The 19,647-nt window shown below is 39.0% G+C and overlaps 1 protein-coding gene across 1 annotated transcript in view; it reads left to right on the top strand.

Moving 5' to 3' along the window:
* Nucleotides 1-4,364: 4,364 nt before the first annotated feature.
* Nucleotides 4,365-19,647, top strand: part of LOC107565665 (potassium voltage-gated channel subfamily D member 2-like) — a 120,710-nt gene continuing 105,427 nt past the window's right edge. Inside the window, exons 1-2 of the mRNA XM_016250926.1 lie at nt 4,365-4,370; nt 6,622-6,836. Coding sequence (XP_016106412.1) covers nt 4,365-4,370; nt 6,622-6,836 — 221 coding nt within the window. The remainder of the gene's footprint in view (nt 4,371-6,621; nt 6,837-19,647) is intronic.

Here is a 19,647-nt window from a genome sequence, read left to right as displayed (position 1 = left end):
ATCCACTTTCAAATCAATCAACAATCCTATGAGAAATCTTATTGTCTTGGACAGGTGTGGGGCTTTTGGGGAGGTTTGTCACCAGCCATCTCTAATTCCATTAGACGTTGTTTACACCTGATATTAATATCCGTTTCGGGTGTAACAGGTGTAAATGGGGTCCAAAACGTGATGCAATCAATCGAACCACATTTGGTAGTCACAAATGCATGTTACAAATTTGCATTTGTAATGTAACTGGCAATCCATCCTGATGCATCATGAAGAGTGGATGAACCAGCTACTCAGCTATAAAACAAGGGTTTTAAACTAATTATATAAAGCTTTAAGTGAAAATAACCAGCCAACCAGCGAATCGGATGGCCATTTGTGATTGAATCACCCAGATCTTAGATGTTCAAGTCACAGCCCTTATGAAAATTAACCATGGTTTTACTACAAAAAAAACATGGTTACTATAGTTAAACCATGGTAACCACAATTACACATGGTAACTGCACTAACCATAGTTTAACCATGATATTTGTAGTAAAACTGTGGTTATGCAAATGGTAATCAATAAGCCAAAAACCATAGTTACTACACTTTTACTGTAGTAAAACCATGGTTAATTTTCGGGAGTAACCAAACAAATATCCCACAATTTCTTGCACATTCAAATGTTCTGCTGGCTTTACCTAAGTCTTTTCTATTTTTGCATCTAGACTAAACTGAGAGTGCAAAATTAAGCCGAATACTTCAAAATGTGTGTCAGCATAAACCACTTTTTTTTCTCATGAAAGAGAAAATAATCATATTTGTGACAATAGCTGTCACGTTTCTTTCTCTGAGATAGACATCACAAGTGGCCTGGAATGAAAGCACGGTCTGCTCTTTTTGACAACGGAGATGGATATAACTCATCCTGAGCTGCGCTGCGCTGAATAAAGTTTCCCTTTGTTGCCGTGCTGTCGCATTGTTCCAGATCTCTCAGTGGATCGAAAACTAATCGCTTCCTGGAAACACTTGATAGCGCCGGCAGTGCAGGATGTATGTGAGGCAAAGCTAGGGATTGAGTTTAAACAGAAGAGGATGAGAGTGGTCAGGTTTCAGTTTCGATGCAACAAGCCCTCTATTATATGACACATTCTGAGATTGATTCCTTTTCTTTTCTTGTGCTCGCCTTAGCTTATATAGGACTGACCATTCTTCGTTTAATATTTTCCTCCCCGCTTGTGTTCCGTCACCTCAAATCCCGTTTCCCAGTTCCAATCTCATTTTTTTTCTGTATCTATTGTGAGGGCATGCATTCTGTCCATTCAGATATGTGGACTCGCACACCATTTCAGTTCCTCTGAGCCGAGGCAAGAGCCCCCCAGGGCTGCCTGGGGTCTCTTTACAAGAATAGTAGCTCTGCCAGAGGACCCAGAGCTTTCTCTGAGGTCTGTGTCTCATACAGACTAAATTTGAAAGCATTCAGTAATGATCACAACAGTACTGCGTCTGGGACCTCAAGGAGTCTTAAGGCATGGTGTCAAATGATGACTAAGGGAATGTCTTTCTCCTCGTGGAGTTTTACTCTGCCGCACAATCAGTCATAAAGACATACGAAAACAACAGGAAGTGCCAGATATAATGGGACAGTCCTGATGGATTGATTGGTAGGATCGGTAGATATGGATCGATAGGTAGGTGGATGGATGGATAAGATCAGATGGGTAGACTGATTGTTAGATAGATGGGTTGGTAGATGATGGACTGATGGATGGTAGTGAGATGGATGGACAGATGAGTAGATAGATGTGTAGATGGATAGATGGGTGGATGTATAGATTTATGGGTAGATAGATGTGTGTGTGTATATATAGATGGTGAGATGGATGGATAAATTGGTAGATAGATGATGGATAGGTGGATTGATGGATGGATAGTTAAATGGGTAGATAGATGTTTGGATAGATGGTAGATAGAAGGATAAATAGATGAGTTGATAGGTAATGAATAGATGGGTAGATAGATGGATGGACTGATGGAATTGTCTGTCATCATGGCAGCATGGTAAGCTGCGGTTGTGAATGACAGGTGATGAGTGGCGGAGTGATGAGCGTAAAATCGGGGGGAAATCTATCTGAAGAAATAGCTAAGTGAGGAGGAGAGAGAAAAAGGAAAAGATCATTTGACTGTCAATTAGCATGTCCGGCTAACAAGACGTCCTGTTTTTGCAAGTGTTTGCGGTGAAGGGAGGGGTTTCCTGATGATGTAAGAGAAATGGAAAGATTACATACCAGACGGGTAGAAAGGATTATACAACGGAAGAGAGAGACCCATTTTGGCAAGTGTTTGTTGATGTTGTGCTGTAGCTTCACTCTAGCTTTAAGCTGGTGATGAAGAGATAGATTGGTGTGTGTGTGTTTGTGTGTGTGTGTAAGGAGCTTGAGTATGATGATGGAGAGTGACACACTCCACACTTAATGCAGACAGTGAGAGATAAGGGCCAGACAGAGCTTGGCTGTTGTCAATGCAATTACGCTCTCTGCCAAATACACCAAATACACACACACAATGCACTTTCTTGTGTGTATCACTCTGGGGCACTTGAAACAAAGACAATGACCCCTTGTCTCTACACCGGCGAGTATTACGTTAGTGTCCAATACGTTTGTGTGCCCTCTTTGTATTTCTGTACATTTCTTTATCCCAGGCCGTGAATCAACCTTGAAGAAAATTGTATTGTTCTTTCATAGCTCAGGAGAATCAGTTATTACGTTCTCCTACAATTTCTAAGGAGAAATAAAAACAGAAAGAAATGAATTGAGAGAAAGTAAAGGTCCATTCTCACCAAGAATGATAACTGTAATGATAACTATATTAGCATCCCTGCCAACATAAGATAATGTTCTGTTTATTATAATTGCACAATGCAGTCTATAGCTGTCAAGTTCTTTCAAGTTGTGTGGATTCTGATTGGCTGTCAGTGTTTTTGTTGTTTATCAGATGGAGACCGCCATGTGTGACAGATATTGATAATATGAATATTTCAAACTGATTCTGCATTAATATTTATAAACACTGCTTTAATCATGCATGGAGCCTCTGAAATGCATCACGAGTTGTTTGTGTGAATCTCAAGCTTGTTTCGAGTTTGCAACAGCCTTGTGGCTACAGCAGAAGGCCTTTGGTCCACTCCACATGGGGTGATGAACGACCGGTGTGGCGTGCTCACTCAGAGCAGCATTGTCAGGTATGAAAAATGACATTACAGTTATGCCGTTACCATGGATCCTGTCAGAGGGCTTGAAAAACACCAGCGGTGTTCATGATATTGTGTCACTCACAGCTTGGCGTGAAGCTTGATGGGAAAACCAGACAGAGTTTTTTCTCTCTCTCTTCTTTAGTAATGATCATTTTCCTGAGGAACATTCATTTCTCTCTCTTTCTGAATTAAGATTTATGGATGTTACTGTGTGTAATTTTATGCGTGTTAAAATGGTTATACAGGATTGCATTTGCTTTGATCCTGAATATGTGACTCATGGGACTTTTAGTACATATTTAATCTACTTTTACAAGTGAGGGGTGTATAACGCTCCTATACTTTTTATATGAATGAGTAATGACCAAGGCAATGAAATAGGCGCTATACTGTTCAACATTCTATTGAGTAGCAGAGATAATGAGTGTTCCAGATCGTTCACCTTCACCACACAAAGGCAGATACACAAATGAAAGAATAGTTGAACCGTCCCTTCTGGGCAAAATACCAGTACATAATCCATGATAATACTAAATGGTACTTGATCTGTACATATTTTGCTCCTGATTCAGACAAGATGATACATTGAGCAAGTGATCTAATGCTAAATTTCTCCAAATCTGTTCTGATGAAGAAACAAACTTTACATCTTGAAAATTGACAATTTACTCACCCTCCTGTCATTCTAAATCTGTATTGCATACTTTCTTATGTGTAACATAAAATAGATAAATAATAATAATAATAAACAACTGTATTTTCATATAATGGAAGTTAAAGGGGTGCAGAACAACCCCATTGATTTTAATTAGATGGACAAAAGAAAAAGAAAAAATCTCTTTTGAGTTCCACAGAAGAAAATAAAGCTTTAGATCAACATGATGAGTACATTGTCACAATGTAATGTTTATCTTTTAAGATGATGAAACATATTCAGTCAGGTGTCTGTATTGCATACTTTCTTATGTGTAACATAAAATAGATAAATAATAATAATAATAAACAACTGTATTTTCTTATAATGGAAGTTAAAGGGGTGCAGAACAACCCCATTGGTTTTAATTAGATGGACAAAAGAAAAAGAAAAAATCTCTTTTGAGTTCCACAGAAGAAAATAAAGCTTTAGATCAACATGAGGGTGAGTACATTGTCACAATGTAATGTTTATCTTTTAAGATGATGAAATATATTCAGTCAGGTGGTCAAATGGTCCTGGGCTGTGTTTCTCAAAAGCATCGTAAGCTAAGTTGATCGTAGAGTCCATTGGTGGCAATGGTTCTACGATCTACTTAGGCTTACGATGCTTTTGGCAAACGTGCTTTTGGCAAACGCACCTGCCCATAGACCCAGATCAAGACCTTTCAATCATTATTTCTGATTTAATGCAACATTCCTGAAGGCATAACATGACCGGAAAAATAATGTTTGGCCTGAGAAAAAAGTTAAACATAATAAATTGTGAAAAGCTCCACATCAACCCTGCAGAATTTAAAATACACTGATCAGGCAGTCAAAGTCATATCCAACTCCCATGCATGCTGAAACAGCCCTTTTGATATTCTCCTAGTCCAGTCTCCAATGATAAGGATCATTTCTAATGAATGCGTCTCTGTGGTTTGACCTCCAGTGGAAAGAGTTTGAATAAAGATGTTCCTTTTCATTTTCTGTAAATTTATATGTGTCTATTCAGCTGTGGTCTGGCACTTAAACTGGCCGCCTGTGGGCCGATGCAGCACGTCTAACCCCAGCTCAAAGGTCCATTACAGATTCAAAGTGTTATCCCAGTGGAAAATTTTGAAGTTCTCAATTTCGACTGAGGTGTGAGTTTTATCATGCTCACAGGCGATGAACTGTAGGGGTGCACAGTCTCTAGACTGGCATGCAAATACGCGCATCAACACTGTCAGCTTTAGCTCACGGGACTGAAATAGATGTGACTGGTAACCATGGTGACACAGAAGCCTGTCATATTTTGGCGCCATTTCTCTAACAGCCCGAGGCAGGGAAATGCTCTGAACAAAAGTCACTAAATTGACTACGATGGTGTTGAACACTACTATTCTGGTTCATTCTGTTTCAAACACAGTGCATGGTCACAGTACAGAATGCTTAAATTAGGGAATCCTTTTAGCTTTGGAAATTAATTAAGTTTAGCATGCTGTGGTTTTGTGTGAAAACGAGTGTTGGTTGCCCATGACATTCCTAAAGTAGATTTGCTTTTCCTAAAGGAAATAGAACTTTTCTTTCACTGCCTTGCAAGCACTGCTGCTGTGAAATTGAAATGCTGTATCACAGCCACTTTGATGGTGAGTGAAAAGGTGGCTTGTTAGCCTCAGAAGGTTGATTTTTTTTGTTGTTGTTATGAACCGTTTTATTTTCTATTCATTTTCTATTTGCATGTATGTCAACCCTGTTGATATATACTAAGCCAGTATAGCTAAAAGTAACAGGGTTTAAATGTGGCCTTAATTATTCTGTCACTTGATTGGAACCAAATTTTTAGTGATAAAAAGATTTTTACTTTATTTATTTATTTACAATTTAACTTTGATAACAAGTTGAATGGTTAAACTCGATGAATACACTACAAATTGTGCAGATTTGTGCAAAAATGGGAATAAATTTGCCTTGATTTCTTGCCATGTAATAGAACGTGTCCAGAATATGTTACTACTTGGATATCACAACATTAGGATTTTTTTAAATGCAGTAAAAGGATTGGATGTAAAATGTGGGACACTGTTAAATATTACATTTTATCCTTAAATTTTGTTTATTCTGTGTTTTTAGTAAAATGCTGTTCATTTTATTTATTTTGAAATTTTATCTAACATATCTAAACAATCTCACAAACAAAGTAAAACAATCTGTTTGTTGGTTTTTGTTTTTGTTTTGTTTTCCATGCTACACCAAAGTTCACAGTATTCTTGAGAAGTGTCATAGATAAGAAATACAAGAAAGACGACCAATCGCAAATCAGTATGCAAATATTACAATTAATTTGAATGGGGAGATTCAAGCATAAATCTTATTTTCTAGCAGGCTACAACTTAAAACGAAAAACAAAGTTTAAACAGAATGTGCATTCTGTGAATGCATTTGAGCTGAATTGCAGAAAACTGTATAGAAGGAGGAGAATATCAATACAGTTCTGCATTTCAAGCAGTGTAATAAAGGGGAAGCGAGAGAGAAAAAAATCCCATAAACAATGAAAATGGTCTATAAGCACTTGAATCGCGTTGCCAATAATCAATAACGCGGCAGTGCAACTGTGGCTGGTTGCTGTCCATGGTGCTGAAGAGAAAACCCAACAAGCCTTGAGATCATAACTCTCTTTTTCTTTCGCACAGCATTTAATCTGTGATACGTCTACGTGACTAATTTGGAAGGCAATAGAGAAGAGGAAGGCCGTGCGCCAGGAAATTCATCACGGGGACGCACACACAAACACGCATGATGCTCTGAGCTGCCGCAGCTGTTTTGGTTCGGCCATCATCATCTTCGCCACCGTCATGTTCTACGCAGAGAAGGGCTCCTCCGCCAGCAAGTTCACCAGCATACCGGCGGCTTTCTGGTACACCATCGTCACCATGACAACGCTGGGGTGAGTCGAAGTTGTTGTGATGCGCAAACTAACTGAATGAGCTTGCGCGTATGATCTGCTGTCATTACTGCTTCAAAGCAGCCCTTTTACACCAACGCGTCCCGAAAAGTTGAGAGCTGGCGGAGATAGAACACATCAACGGCAGGGGGAGATCAATAAAACTGATATAAATCTAAGAAATAGACTCCCCCTCTCTCTCTCTCTCCTATCTCTCTCCCTCTCCCTCTCTCTCTTTCTCTCTCTATCTGGCCCGTGAGTCAGGGGCTATCCATTACTGTCTCATTGCTTGAAAAGACAAAACCTATCAAGCTATTTCATTTAATTTTTTTTTTTTCTATTTTAAATATTTTATTCTATTTTATGTTGTAGTTTTTAAATGTATAATATAACATATTTTATAGTTTTTTTTTAAATGAATAAAATACTTATAATAATTTCAATATAAAATATTAAAACTTTAAGCAAAATGTTACCCGAATACACTAGTGAGTGAAATGATTAAAGCATTGGCTGTGTAGTTCATATATAAATTTGCTGTGACTGTGTGAATGTCAGTAACAATGCTTTTGAATCTTTTTCTGACAGTTTAGGAATTGAGGAATACGGTTTTAGAGTTACTTCTCCCTTTATATCTCTGAATGTAATCACTGTAAAGGAGAACGTGTGCTTCTGTCATATAACACCTCACCAGTGTCAGATTGAGCACAGACTCTTCCTTCCTTTGGAAGCCTTGCTTGTTTATAACTAACCGTCTCAAAGCACCTGTGGCACAATGTTGTAATTTTCACACAGTAAGTGAACATACTGAGAGACATTGCTGATTCATGTGACGTTAAGCACTGAAGGTGATTACAATAATGCATTCCCTATTGATGTGTTATTCATTCATTAATCCCATCACTCAACGCCTCAGCATGGCTTCTCCAAGCCTCCCACCTGTGCAGAGCAGGCGCTCTCCGTGGTGCTGAATCTGCCCGCCACATGTTGCAGTCACCCCACAGCTGCACATTGTTGCTCAGGAGACAACCGATTCTTTGCTGGCGGATCGACACGGTCCTGAGTCACACTCGAGGGGATTAATCAAGCCCTATGCTCCAGTACACATCCCGCGCTTTGATCGGCACACCTTTGAAGTGCAGTACTCTGAGTGTGTAAATTGGGCTGTGAGTTTTAATCTGACGCCTGTGCCTGGCTGATATGTTGCACCTTTCAGACGTAAATGTGTTTGGTTTTGGAGTGTTTTTAGTTTTAAATTGGGGTTTTAAGACTTGTTTTATAGTCCAGTTCAACAATGTTTGGTTCACAGCATCTGTCTGCTTCTTTATATATATGAATTAAAGTCTGAGTATGGTCTTTGATGTACTGAATGTGACTAATGTTGTCTTTGACACAAGAAATGTCAGGCCTCCTCCTTTAGACCCCATGAACCTTTAATAATAAGAAAATTAGGTTGTCAGAGCTGTGGCACGATGGATAATGCATGTCCTCATGATATATAAAGAGTTATGGCTCACAGAGTTCGAATCATTCTCATTCCCCTTCTACTTTCCTGTCAGGTCTGCATTGTCCTATAAAGAAAATATGAGGTTTGGAGACAGCAGGAGAGAAAGCAGAAAAAAAGAGATCCAGTGTGAGCGAGAGAAAGAGAGAGTTTAGTTTCAGAGCGTATCGGCACATCTTATTGTGTGCAATTTGTGTCCTGCCGTTTCTTGCCTGTCAAATCGGATGACATCAATGATAAAATGAAATTACGGGCAAACGCTCAGCACCGGCTTGATGTTGGGAGTGCTGTGTGTGTGTTAGGGAGAGATGATCACTTGTCGGAGCCAGCTGGTTATGAACCATGTCTTCCAAACAGACCCACAGCTGCAGGGCTTCAGTGATGCAGCCCATATACTCATCTCCTCTCTCTGCAGGCAGGCATGCTGTTCCTCATTTCAGATTTTATTGCATTGCCTCAGTGAGCCCTTCAAGATGAGTCGCTACAGCAGAGATCTGACCTGGTAAAGTCAAGTTCACCCTATGACGAGCAATAGCCAAAGATTGGGATTTGAAATTGGTGCTGTGTCTTGAGACTATTTCATGATTGAGTGGCTACATTTTGATCTGAAAGAAAAGTTTCACATTGTAGATGTCACACAGTTTAACTTTGAGACTGTGTGGTTAGGAGGAACCTCGCCTCTAAGGTTTGAGATCTCATCCTCTCGTTGTCTTTTGACTGACGAGATTGTCCATTTCCTCTTTGTTATATCTGAAATCTCATTCCCTTCCCATTTCTCCTTAAACACACACTGTGAGTGAGTGGCCAGTCCAGACATTGCTAAATGACTTTACCTGCTCTGACTGAACAAGAGCCTGGCTCTCTAAATGAATGCCTCATTTCCCAGACTGGATGACATGGATGGATCTGTGGTTCAGAGATTTATTTATACAAGGTGGCTGTTTTAGATTACGGAAACCTGGTGTTGGGTTTGAATTACTAGTAATGAAGCCCTTCCTTCACCAAAGAGCAACTGATATCTGAGAACATTTCGCCTATCAGCAAGGTTTTGCTGACATAGAAGCCAGCATTAAAGTGAGAGAAAGTTACACTTGCTAAATTATACTCAAACCTCAGTCATGTTCAATCTGTCTGCATGAGAATGATCGAGAATTTTAATTATCCGTAAAGATAGCCTCTATCATGCAGAACTCTATGTAAGTTACCTGAATGCTTCAACTAGTTTTAGCCCCAAAAGTTATGGGTACACGCACCAGGGACTGCTGCTCCTCTCAGGCTCATTTTGATCCGGATGAAGTGGCTTCTTTTATCTTTTGCTCTGCTTAAAGTAAGAATAGAGCTTTTCTGTCTGGTTGAGTAAGATATGCCGGTTATCTCCCAATTGGCATAATGTCATGATGGAGAAAACAGAAACCGCATGGATGTTGTTTTAAATGTGGCTCAGAAGTTCCAGAGAGATTTATTCCACAATATGTCACAATGTTTCACCAAGAATTGAAACCGAAGCACAGTCCTGACCATGACATACCTTTAGACCAGGGTGCTGCAGGGCCACTTTCCTGCAGAGTTGATCTTCAACACACCTGCCTGAAAGTTTCTAGTGTTCCTACATACTTTGATTTGTCTGGTTTGTGTGTGTTTAATTGGGGCTACAGGTAAACTCTGCTGGACTCTGGCCCTACAGGAGCGAGCTTTGACACCTCTGCTTTAGACTCACTTGGCGAAGCCACTGAACAAACCCATTCATTGACTTCCATTTGCCTGTAATCCAGCATCAATATTCAGCCCTCACAGAGTCCTGCTCTTCCCAAATGGGAATGTGCAGAGCATGGAGGGAGGAGGCAAGGGACGGCATGTGACTTTCGTTCACAGCACGAATGGCCTCCACTTCACTGGTCTCTATTACCTCTTTAATGGGCTCATTTTCTGGCATAGGCTGATTTTGCCCAGCTCAATTAAATCAGCAGCATTTTAATTGGCTTATGCACTGTCAAATGGGATCTATTAAGTGAGCAGCTGTCAGAGCTGAAGACATGCAGATATGAGCAGGAGGGAGAGAGAGAAAGGTGAAGAGGGGTAAATACATCAGCTTTAAAGCACTTGGGTACAATGAGAATGTCTTGTAAATGAAATGTCCCCATGCTTCCAATCCTCCAATCCTCCAATCCTTTTTCGTCCTCTCATGCTTCTCCATCTTCTCCTGCTGGGTTTTGAAGGCACATAAAGAGTCCTACTGAGAGGTTGTAAAGAGATTGATGGAGTAACATAGAGAGTCTATTAAACTCTCGGAAGTCACCCTGCATCAGGTCAGTTAAGGCCAGATGCTTCAATGCCTGCTGGCTACAGTACGTATCCCCTCCCCGGGATATGCCACACAAGACAGGGATTTGGTGGATTAATCTTCCATATTCATTGTGGTCAACGCGGGTTAAGCAATAGGCTTAATTTCTTCTAAGGGCAAAGATCATAAGTTCATAGTGCACGACCGAAGAGGCTTTGGTGTGGTTTTCAACACTGTGAACAGGGCGAAAGGTTTCCTTGAGAGGTCATGCCAACAGGGATGTAGTAAGGTCAGGGCTTGGTACAGCATGTGAAAGGGACTCATTATTGTGTCTGAAAGAGCATGCGGTGTGGGGTTACCCCTCATTAGAGCACCTTTACCAGGCATTGCAAAGCATGCACTGATGCAGTTTTATTATTGATGATCCGGGGCCACTCATGTGTGTCCACCTAAGACACAACCGGGTGTTCGCAAAGACTTAATGCCCATGTGCTTGGCTGATTAAAGGGACCGTTCACCTTAAAACTCTGTCATAATTTACTGACCCTCATGTTGTTCCAAACCTGTGAAACCCCATGACTATGAACAGCCCCACTGACTTGTACGGTATGAACAAATAGAAGACAATTTTCAAAAGTCATATGGGTTTTTGAAAGACATGAGGGTGAGTAACTAATGACATAAGTTCTATTTTTGGGTGAACTATACCTTTAAACACTTTAGGTGGGAATCAGTGTTTTAGGTTTTGCGTTTGTACCACACAAAAAAAGATCTCCTCTAGCTTGCGAGCCCACAGTGTTCCACAGAGGTCTGGTTTATGATTGCCACATTCCACCAAAGTAATAAGTATTTAATATAATGGTTGCAGAAAAGGAAAAACAGTGTTTTGATGAAGATTGTTTGTTCCACAGATGTACATGACATGTTTCATGGTCCAAATAGGAGCACGAGAGAAAAGCTGTATTTGAAAGATTTACACAGTGGCACAGCCACAGGGAAATAAAGAGCCTAGAATGAGGTAATTAAAGGCTCTTTGTCATGTGGAATAACCCCTGTGGTGTTGCTGTAGAGGCGCTAACTCTATTCATCCATCCATTTCATACTCGCGCTATTACTCCACACCGAGAGGCTAATTGGACTAGCGTCTTTCTCCTTAACTCTCGTTCTGTCTTCCTTTTTTACTACCATAATTTTCTTCTTCAACTTTTCTTTTATTCCACATTTTTATTCGCTTCCTCTCTTTTTATTTGCCCTCTCTGTGATGGTTCAAACACCATAAAAAATGTGTTGAAAGTGGAGCATGCACTCCTCAGATGGCTGCCTTTAATCAGTTGAATGAAACAGACAGAGGGCTTTCTTCCTCCTCTTTCAATTAAGTATTTTTTTTCATTTGGGTTTTTTAATTACTTGGCCTGTCTAGGAAAAAAGCAGTGGTAGCAGTAATGGTGCTGGCATCGGAAGGTTTAAGCACTTTGAATCTCTCATGCACACAAATCTTGGCACACATCAAATCAGTGAAAATCTAAATACACTCTTGTTCAGTGACTGCTTGAAATGACAGAAATTGTGAGAGTGAGTGAAATGGGAATCTTCAAAAGTATAGCCCCTTCCCCCCAATGATGATTAATGTTCCCTTGAATGAGATCCAGGATTGAGATGCTGGAATAAGATCAGGCCTATGTTTGGACAAATTCACATCCAGATAAAGGGAATTAGCAGTCACTATAACTTCAGAAGTTTCATTATTCAAAAAGCTATTCTCATGCTTTTTGTGAGATACGGTTTTACATTTTGCCCTCTATTAGTGTCTTTTTAACCCCTGGTTAATGCTCTTTGTAACCCATAATAGGTTAAAAATCTTAAGTAATGTTTCACACTTGAGCTTTTCTTTCAAAAACAAGGTTGTTTTTAATCCTGAATAACTCGTTACATGTTTGAGACAGTTCATACTTGACACTGTATACCTTTGAGACCACAATTTGGGGTTACCATGGTACTTACTGTGCTCTAGGGCTTTTTAGCCCAATATATGCCATTTTACAAGCATGAAACATCTATTATCCAATGATTTAAAGATGCCTTAACTCAGGGTTTTGCTTAATCACAGCACAAATGGGATAAAAAATGTATCAATGTAAAATGGCATATTTAGACCAGAAGAAGCTCACCACACACATTCAAATCATTCTTCCGTCAGTCCACAACATACACACTGTAGTGGGGTACACACACATACACACACAGCCTTGATCCCCCCACATTTGTTAGATCAACCTCATTTTATTTATCTGTCAATCAGAAGCACAAACACAGAATTCTTCCCTTTCCATGGCTCATCTCTTCTCGTTCTGCGCGGTCCGTTATCTTTTCGAGGTCATGACTGATTTGATTTGTGTGTAATTAAGATCGCTATTTCCAATTATATTGCCCTGTGTGTGTGAGTGTGTGCGTTTCCTGTGCAGTGCTCTGGTCTGCGCTGGACTAATTGAATTAATGCGTTCATCTGCGTAGTGCTTGCTTTTTCCCGTTTTTAATAAAATAATTACAAAATTAAATGAAGACACATTCATGGTGATTCGATCCTCTGTATTTAAGGAGAGTGAGAGAGTGTTTTGGATGAAAAAAATCATGAATTGGCTGAAATTCAAAAGGGAGCTGTAGTGTTTTGCTAAAGCCTGCTAATGCCATACAAGAGGCTCATAAATAGTAGAAACAGAGTGAAGTAGGGTAGTGAATACAAATTTGGCCTTTCATATGGAGATCTCCTGTGGTAGACAGACATATCTTCATTACAGCTTCACTGAATGGTGTTTGAAGAGAGCAGGAGAGACGGCCATCAGTCTACAGTTGGCTTTTTGTCAGTGTACATTGATTAAGTCTCACTAGGTACAGGAGAGATGACCTGCTAACACTGATCTGAAAGCAGCCTTTAACAGCTCGCAACATGCTCGTAGCATGCAGAAAGAGACGAGAAAGACAAACTGAGAATCAATGAGACTGCAGTATCCGCAGCTGTGTGTGTGTGTGTGTGTGTGTGTGTGTTTCTGAGTTCACTCCCTTTAGACCTTTTATCGACCCTTTTTCATAAATTTTTCTCATGCAATCCAACAAATTTAAGTGGTGTTGCCTAATACAAAACATGCCACCATTTTACAAGGATGCCCAAGAAGGTTGCCCAAGTGCTCAAAAATAATTCTACATTTTCACTGGCCCTACCATAAAATAATGTTGCATTTATTTGATCAAAATACAGTAAAAAGTAAAAACTGTAATATTGTGAAATATTACCACTTAAAATAAATGTTTTTTTTATTTAAATATATTTCAAAATGTAATTTATTCCTGTGATGTAATCAATAATTCAAATATTGTGTTGGATAACATGGCATACATTGCAAAACATACTGATTAGTTTGTTTTTAACTCATTCTTGCTGATGCTTTTAAGACAATTTTTTACAAGTGATTTTTCTGTCAAAACCTCTCCAGTACAAAAAGTGCAGGATGAGTTATTCATTTAATGTTGCGTTTGAGATACAGTCATAGAGATACTTGCCTTAAATGTTCAGTTTAAATGTTAATCTTTCATGCATATATGCAGCCTATTATTAAGCTGTGTCATTTAAAAACATGTATTGTTTTAACCTTTGCATGCTGACTTGATCTTTTCTTGAATATATAGCTGGATCAGGCTGAATGTTGCTTGTCTGTTTGGAGTTTGTGAGTTTTGTTCATTGTTTTATGTTATCAGGCAGTTATATTATTCCACTGGTCAGTCCTTTCTGAATAGATCACTTGCATTTTTTCTGTCAGTGTGTATCTGAAGCAGGGAGGCTGTTTGTTGGTCTTTGCGATTTGGACTGAAATGGAGTGAATCGGTGGGAGGATACCATGTAACTGCTGCAAGTCAGGCAGAACACTAGGGGACACACTGATTTTATGGTTGGGATATAAACACTTGAATAGGCTATTACACAGCTTATGTCTCCCTTTTCCTTATGGCAACTTATTTTCCCAATTTTTCTTATGTTGTTCATTTTCTTTGCTTTAAGGCGCAATAATTTTTTTCAGTTCAAATTGGAGCACTCACAGACTGAAAAGTCAGCAGTACTAATGCATAGATCCCAAACATTTCCCAATTTAGACTTACTTGTCTGCATTAAAGCAATGTTCTGGGTTCAATTTGAGAATCTGCCATGTTAGAATCTGTAAAAATTGTGTTTACAGTAATGCAAAGGAATTCAGGCATTCCTAGAGTTTAGATGTATTTGTTCATGTACATTTATGTTTCCATTAACATTGTGTTATTTGAGCTTTAAAGTTTCTAAATTGTTCTTTTAAATGTGGCACAACAGCTCTAGGTAGATGAACATCTGGTTTTGCGTTACTAATGCTCTTATTTCTGGGATCCATGCACATGTCATGGGAAGGTTGCCAGGCTGACTGGTTTTACATGATCTTTACATGTCATGTTCACGTGTTTGCCGTTTAAATCTTGTGGCTGTACACTAAAATAGAATGTATTTAGCTTTTTACCTGTGCAGCTCCATAGACTTTCACTGTAAGTACATTACTGCAGAGTGATTTTTACGAAATGAGTGATTAGATGAAATTGCTTTCTGTGGCAACAGTCAACTAATTAACAGCGATAATTAACTTGTATTGAACCTGGATCATTCCTATTGATTAATTATACAAACATACTCAAAGAGGAATGCTTAATATCCTTCCCTGTGGATAATTTTAGAACTGGGAAAGCGCACACAGGAATACTTCTCAGGTGACTGGGTTCAGAGAAACACAAGCTCTATTGGTAAACTAACAGGTCTCATTACATTACAGCTCAGTGTCCTGTACTGTAAACACACCCTTCATCCGTTTTGACATGCAAACATAGCACACATATGCATTATTTCCTCTGAATCTGAACATTTAAATTTTGCCTTTGGACTTTTTTTTAAGGTTTGGAATTGGTTTATGGATTAATGACAGAAAATCAAATTTTAAGATGTTTATATTCAAATAAAGTGCAATTCTTTGATATAATTACATTCAATTCCATATGTTCTATATGTTCCCCCCAGTGTGAGATTGATCTTACTGACCAATCACATACTGCCTTAGAATGATGCATCGGAACAGCCAATGAGATATGTCAACCAAGTGTGTCTCTAGAAATTCTGTTAGTGAAGCATTTGATACGTCAGGTATTATTTAAATTATTTTGAAGTGCGATGCTTCAGATTGCTTCTGGAATTGCTTATTTAAATCTATTCTATCATGCCGTGTAATTTATTTAGCACCGGTACAATCTGTTGGACACTGCCACTTGAAAATCAGGCTAAAATATATTGAGAAATTACTGAGTGAGTAGATGTTTGTAGCAGCCGTGGATATCTAGGTCATTGACTGTGACGGTCTTGTTAACTGTTTCAGGTGTCCTGTACTGTAGATATAGTGTCGCCCTTCCAGTGTAGGTAAGCCGGTGAAGATGGACAGCTGAGGTCGATGAGGACAGAATGACGGTAACAGGAGAGCGACAGAGAGAGAGAGGGAGGAGGGTGGCGTTTAGAGTGTTACATGTCACTGTGACACATCATTGGAAAACACAGAATCTATTTACCATCGACTGTCCTCTCTCTGCTTCTGGCGTTTCCCCCAACAGGCCGTAATCACTCCACTTACACACACCTCCGATGCCAAATATACACACCTGCACTTACAGGAAATGTGCAGTAATGAACTGCCAGCCAGAAAGAGTGTGGAAGGTCAGTGTGGCGGCAGGGTTGGTCAATCTGCATTGAAACCCTGAATAACAGGATGTGTACGTGCTGAATGGGCAGCACTTTCTAAAGATGTGAGGGCAGGTTGTGCTCTTTAATCCAAGATTTAAGATGGAGAAAACTGGAAGTGTGGACTGCTGTTGTGGCCTTATGCTTTAAACATCGCTGCCATTCTCCTCACCGCCTGACATTCAGCAAACTCTCCGTCTGTTCAAGCTTGATAGTGTCTCCCGCCAGGACGATCACTCCTGTAAGCTAATTATCATACACACACATGCACGAACCACTGTCAGAGGATTATTATTTTTTATTTTTTGCAAAAGTTCCCCCACACGCCGCTCTATTTTAGTAGAGGCCACATAAATAGCACTTTTTCACAAGAATAAATCTGCAAACTTTCTGAGTGCCATTAATGAGAGTGCAGTAATTAAAACTATGCGTGTGCGAGTATGTAGTAAACATCAGCATACTCCACTGCGTAATTAGAAAGTTTGATGCTTTCACAGAGAAAATCTCTGTTTTGGTTTTACGCTTCATTTCCAGAAGCATCAGTCATGATAATAAATGACATGCTGCGTTGGGAAGTGATGTGATTGTATGTGTGTGTGTGTGTGTGTGTGTGTGTGTGTCTGTGTGCGTGCATCGCTTGAATTGAATCTACTTTTTATTTGGTGGCTAATGCATTACACTCCATCACTGCCCTCAGCGCTCACAATGCAGGGAACTAAATAATGATAGTTGAGTTTTTTTTTTTTTTTGCTGGTCTCTATGGTATCCATCAAATGAATAGAGAGAGAGAGTCACTGCTGTGATCTGAGGGAACAGTACTTGTCTTTGATGCTCTCACTGGGCATCTACTAGTTTGTACTAGTTTATTCTCTAATGAATCTGTTGAATGTATGATTCAATGACTCAATATAAAAAGGCACCTACTGGCATATCGATGTAACCTACAAAAAGATTCAGAAATATTAAATAATATTCTAGATTTAAATAAAACCAGTTATTTTTAAAATTTTGCCCTAATTTGCCCTAAAAATTTGCCCTAATTTGCCCCTCATTACCTAGTTTGGAGCTCATATTGACACTCTTATAGGCTTTTTTTACAGTTAGCAAGAACTGTCGTTCATGTGTATTAAAGGTTTTGACTGTATTCCACACTCTTACACTTTGGACCATTCTGATTGGCTGGTAGTGGATGGTTGTAGCTTCCTATTGGCTGAGGGAGAGATCATAGGTGCTGTTATTGGCTCAGGGTTTGTGCCATAGTGTGAATACTGATGTTTGTGTGTGTGTTGATATCTGTACTTCAGTGCTTTAGCCCACACAGTGCCTTTGTGACGACTCAGCCAAAACGGGCTCAAAACAATTTAGCTGAATCCTCGATACGCCTTTTGGATACAAGAAATGAAATAATAGCAAGTCTGCCTGGGATCATTGATCCACAGCCGGCTGTGAATATCAATGAAGTACCATTACACAAAGATAAATACATTTTCAGAGTGTTGCGCCGCACCCCTCGCACAAAAAAACGCACTACAGCTTTTAGATCAAAACACAGCAGACTGAAACGCTGGGTGACATGAAAGCGACCGCCAGAAACAGGAAGAATCTAAGAGCTGCAGTCCCTAGAAATCAGCAAAAAAAAAAGTGTCTTGGATGACAAGGAGAATTGAGTTCTGTGTGAACCTACAGATGAAAATCAGAGCCATAAGTTTAATAAGACGAATTGGCTTTACCCAGAATTGGCTGCCCAACACTGGCATTGTGTCTTTTAGAACAATTTTGGTTTCTGTTTATTTAAGTATGCTGGATCTGGTTCAAATAGAGCCCAACTGTTGGGTTCCGGAAGTAAAAATTCCATTTGTTTTGCCCATAGAGAAACACATTTTAATAGTACTGTGGAAACCTTTCAAGAAAAAGCTACTGTGTGCTTAATCGGTTGTATATGCTTCTGTTGAAGCCATCTGTCAGCAATATTTCAACTTCATTTCTCATTTTACAGAGTTGTGTTTAAAAAAGCCACATTTCATTGAAGAACTATCAACCGATAAGAAATCTGTGGCGAATAAAAACTCTGCAGTTGCCATTATATCCCATGAAGCATTGCAAATGATGTAAATCACCTCCCTACATTCTTAAACTGCACTACACTCTTAAAAATGTATTTGTATATATCCGGATATTTTGCTTATGTATTACTTGTATAAATTACTATAAAGTATAAAATATTTAGTTTTTATGTTTCCAATTGATGACACTAAATCAGTGGTTTTATATTGTTGTTAATGTTATTGGTGGGCTGTGTAACTTTAAACATCTTTGGAAAATATAATTGCATATGAGTAAAATATGTGTAAAAAATAACTGAGAAATGTTTGTACACTTTTTTTTTCTAACTTGTTCCTGTAAAAATCCTTAGAACAAGTTACATTTGCCTGAAACAAAACGGCATAAGATATATTGTTTTGGTAGATTGTATCTTGAATATATTTCCACAAAACAAGCATTTTTTTAAAGTGAAATATTTAGCTTATTTCAAGGATTTTATTTTATCTGGAAAATTAGACAAAATAGGACAAGAATCCAATTTCTTACATTTTATATACATTTTAGAAGAATATAATGTATCATATCATAAACAGGACGAATGATTTTCAAAGCAAAAATTTAACTCATCATCAATATCGGACATGATTTCTCATGTAAATAATAAAATGCGATAAACAATACAAACATGCCTAGTTAAGAGAGCAAAATAAATGATCTTATCACGTTTATCATAAAAGGTTCTTATTAAAAACTATTTAAGAATAGGCATAATTCATACCCGGTCCCTCTTTCTCAGTATTCCCTAATTGGTTGTGTTTGTGATTACCTAATTTACTAATTAGCTGAGCGTGTTTTATATCTGTACTCTGAGGCAATTGATATGGGGGACAAATTCAGAGGCCTGTTTAAATTTGCCTTAGTCTAACTAGATAACAGTATGACAATTGTAAGTGTGTGTGAGTCTGAGTGCAAAATGGTGGCAGAGGTGTCAAAAGAAGTGAGAATATGAAGTCATAGGCATGTGTGTCGTCGGGAGAGGTTGATGTAATGGTTTTATAATGGATTTAGAGCGGTCGCGGTGATCAGCACCGGATGACTTATTTAAATGTCATGCATTCTTCTCATCCTTTGCTGGAGATGAGGCATAGAAAAGGATGAGCGGAGAGCGTGAAACGGATATTTCAACACTGTCACT

This window comes from Sinocyclocheilus grahami, unplaced genomic scaffold, assembly GCF_001515645.1.
Source record: "Sinocyclocheilus grahami isolate Dianchi unplaced genomic scaffold, SAMN03320097.WGS_v1.1 scaffold1015.1, whole genome shotgun sequence".
In the NCBI taxonomy this organism is placed as follows: Eukaryota; Metazoa; Chordata; class Actinopteri; order Cypriniformes; family Cyprinidae; genus Sinocyclocheilus; species Sinocyclocheilus grahami.
Note: the sequence above shows the minus strand (reverse complement) of the source record. Positions and strands in the feature narration are given on the sequence as shown.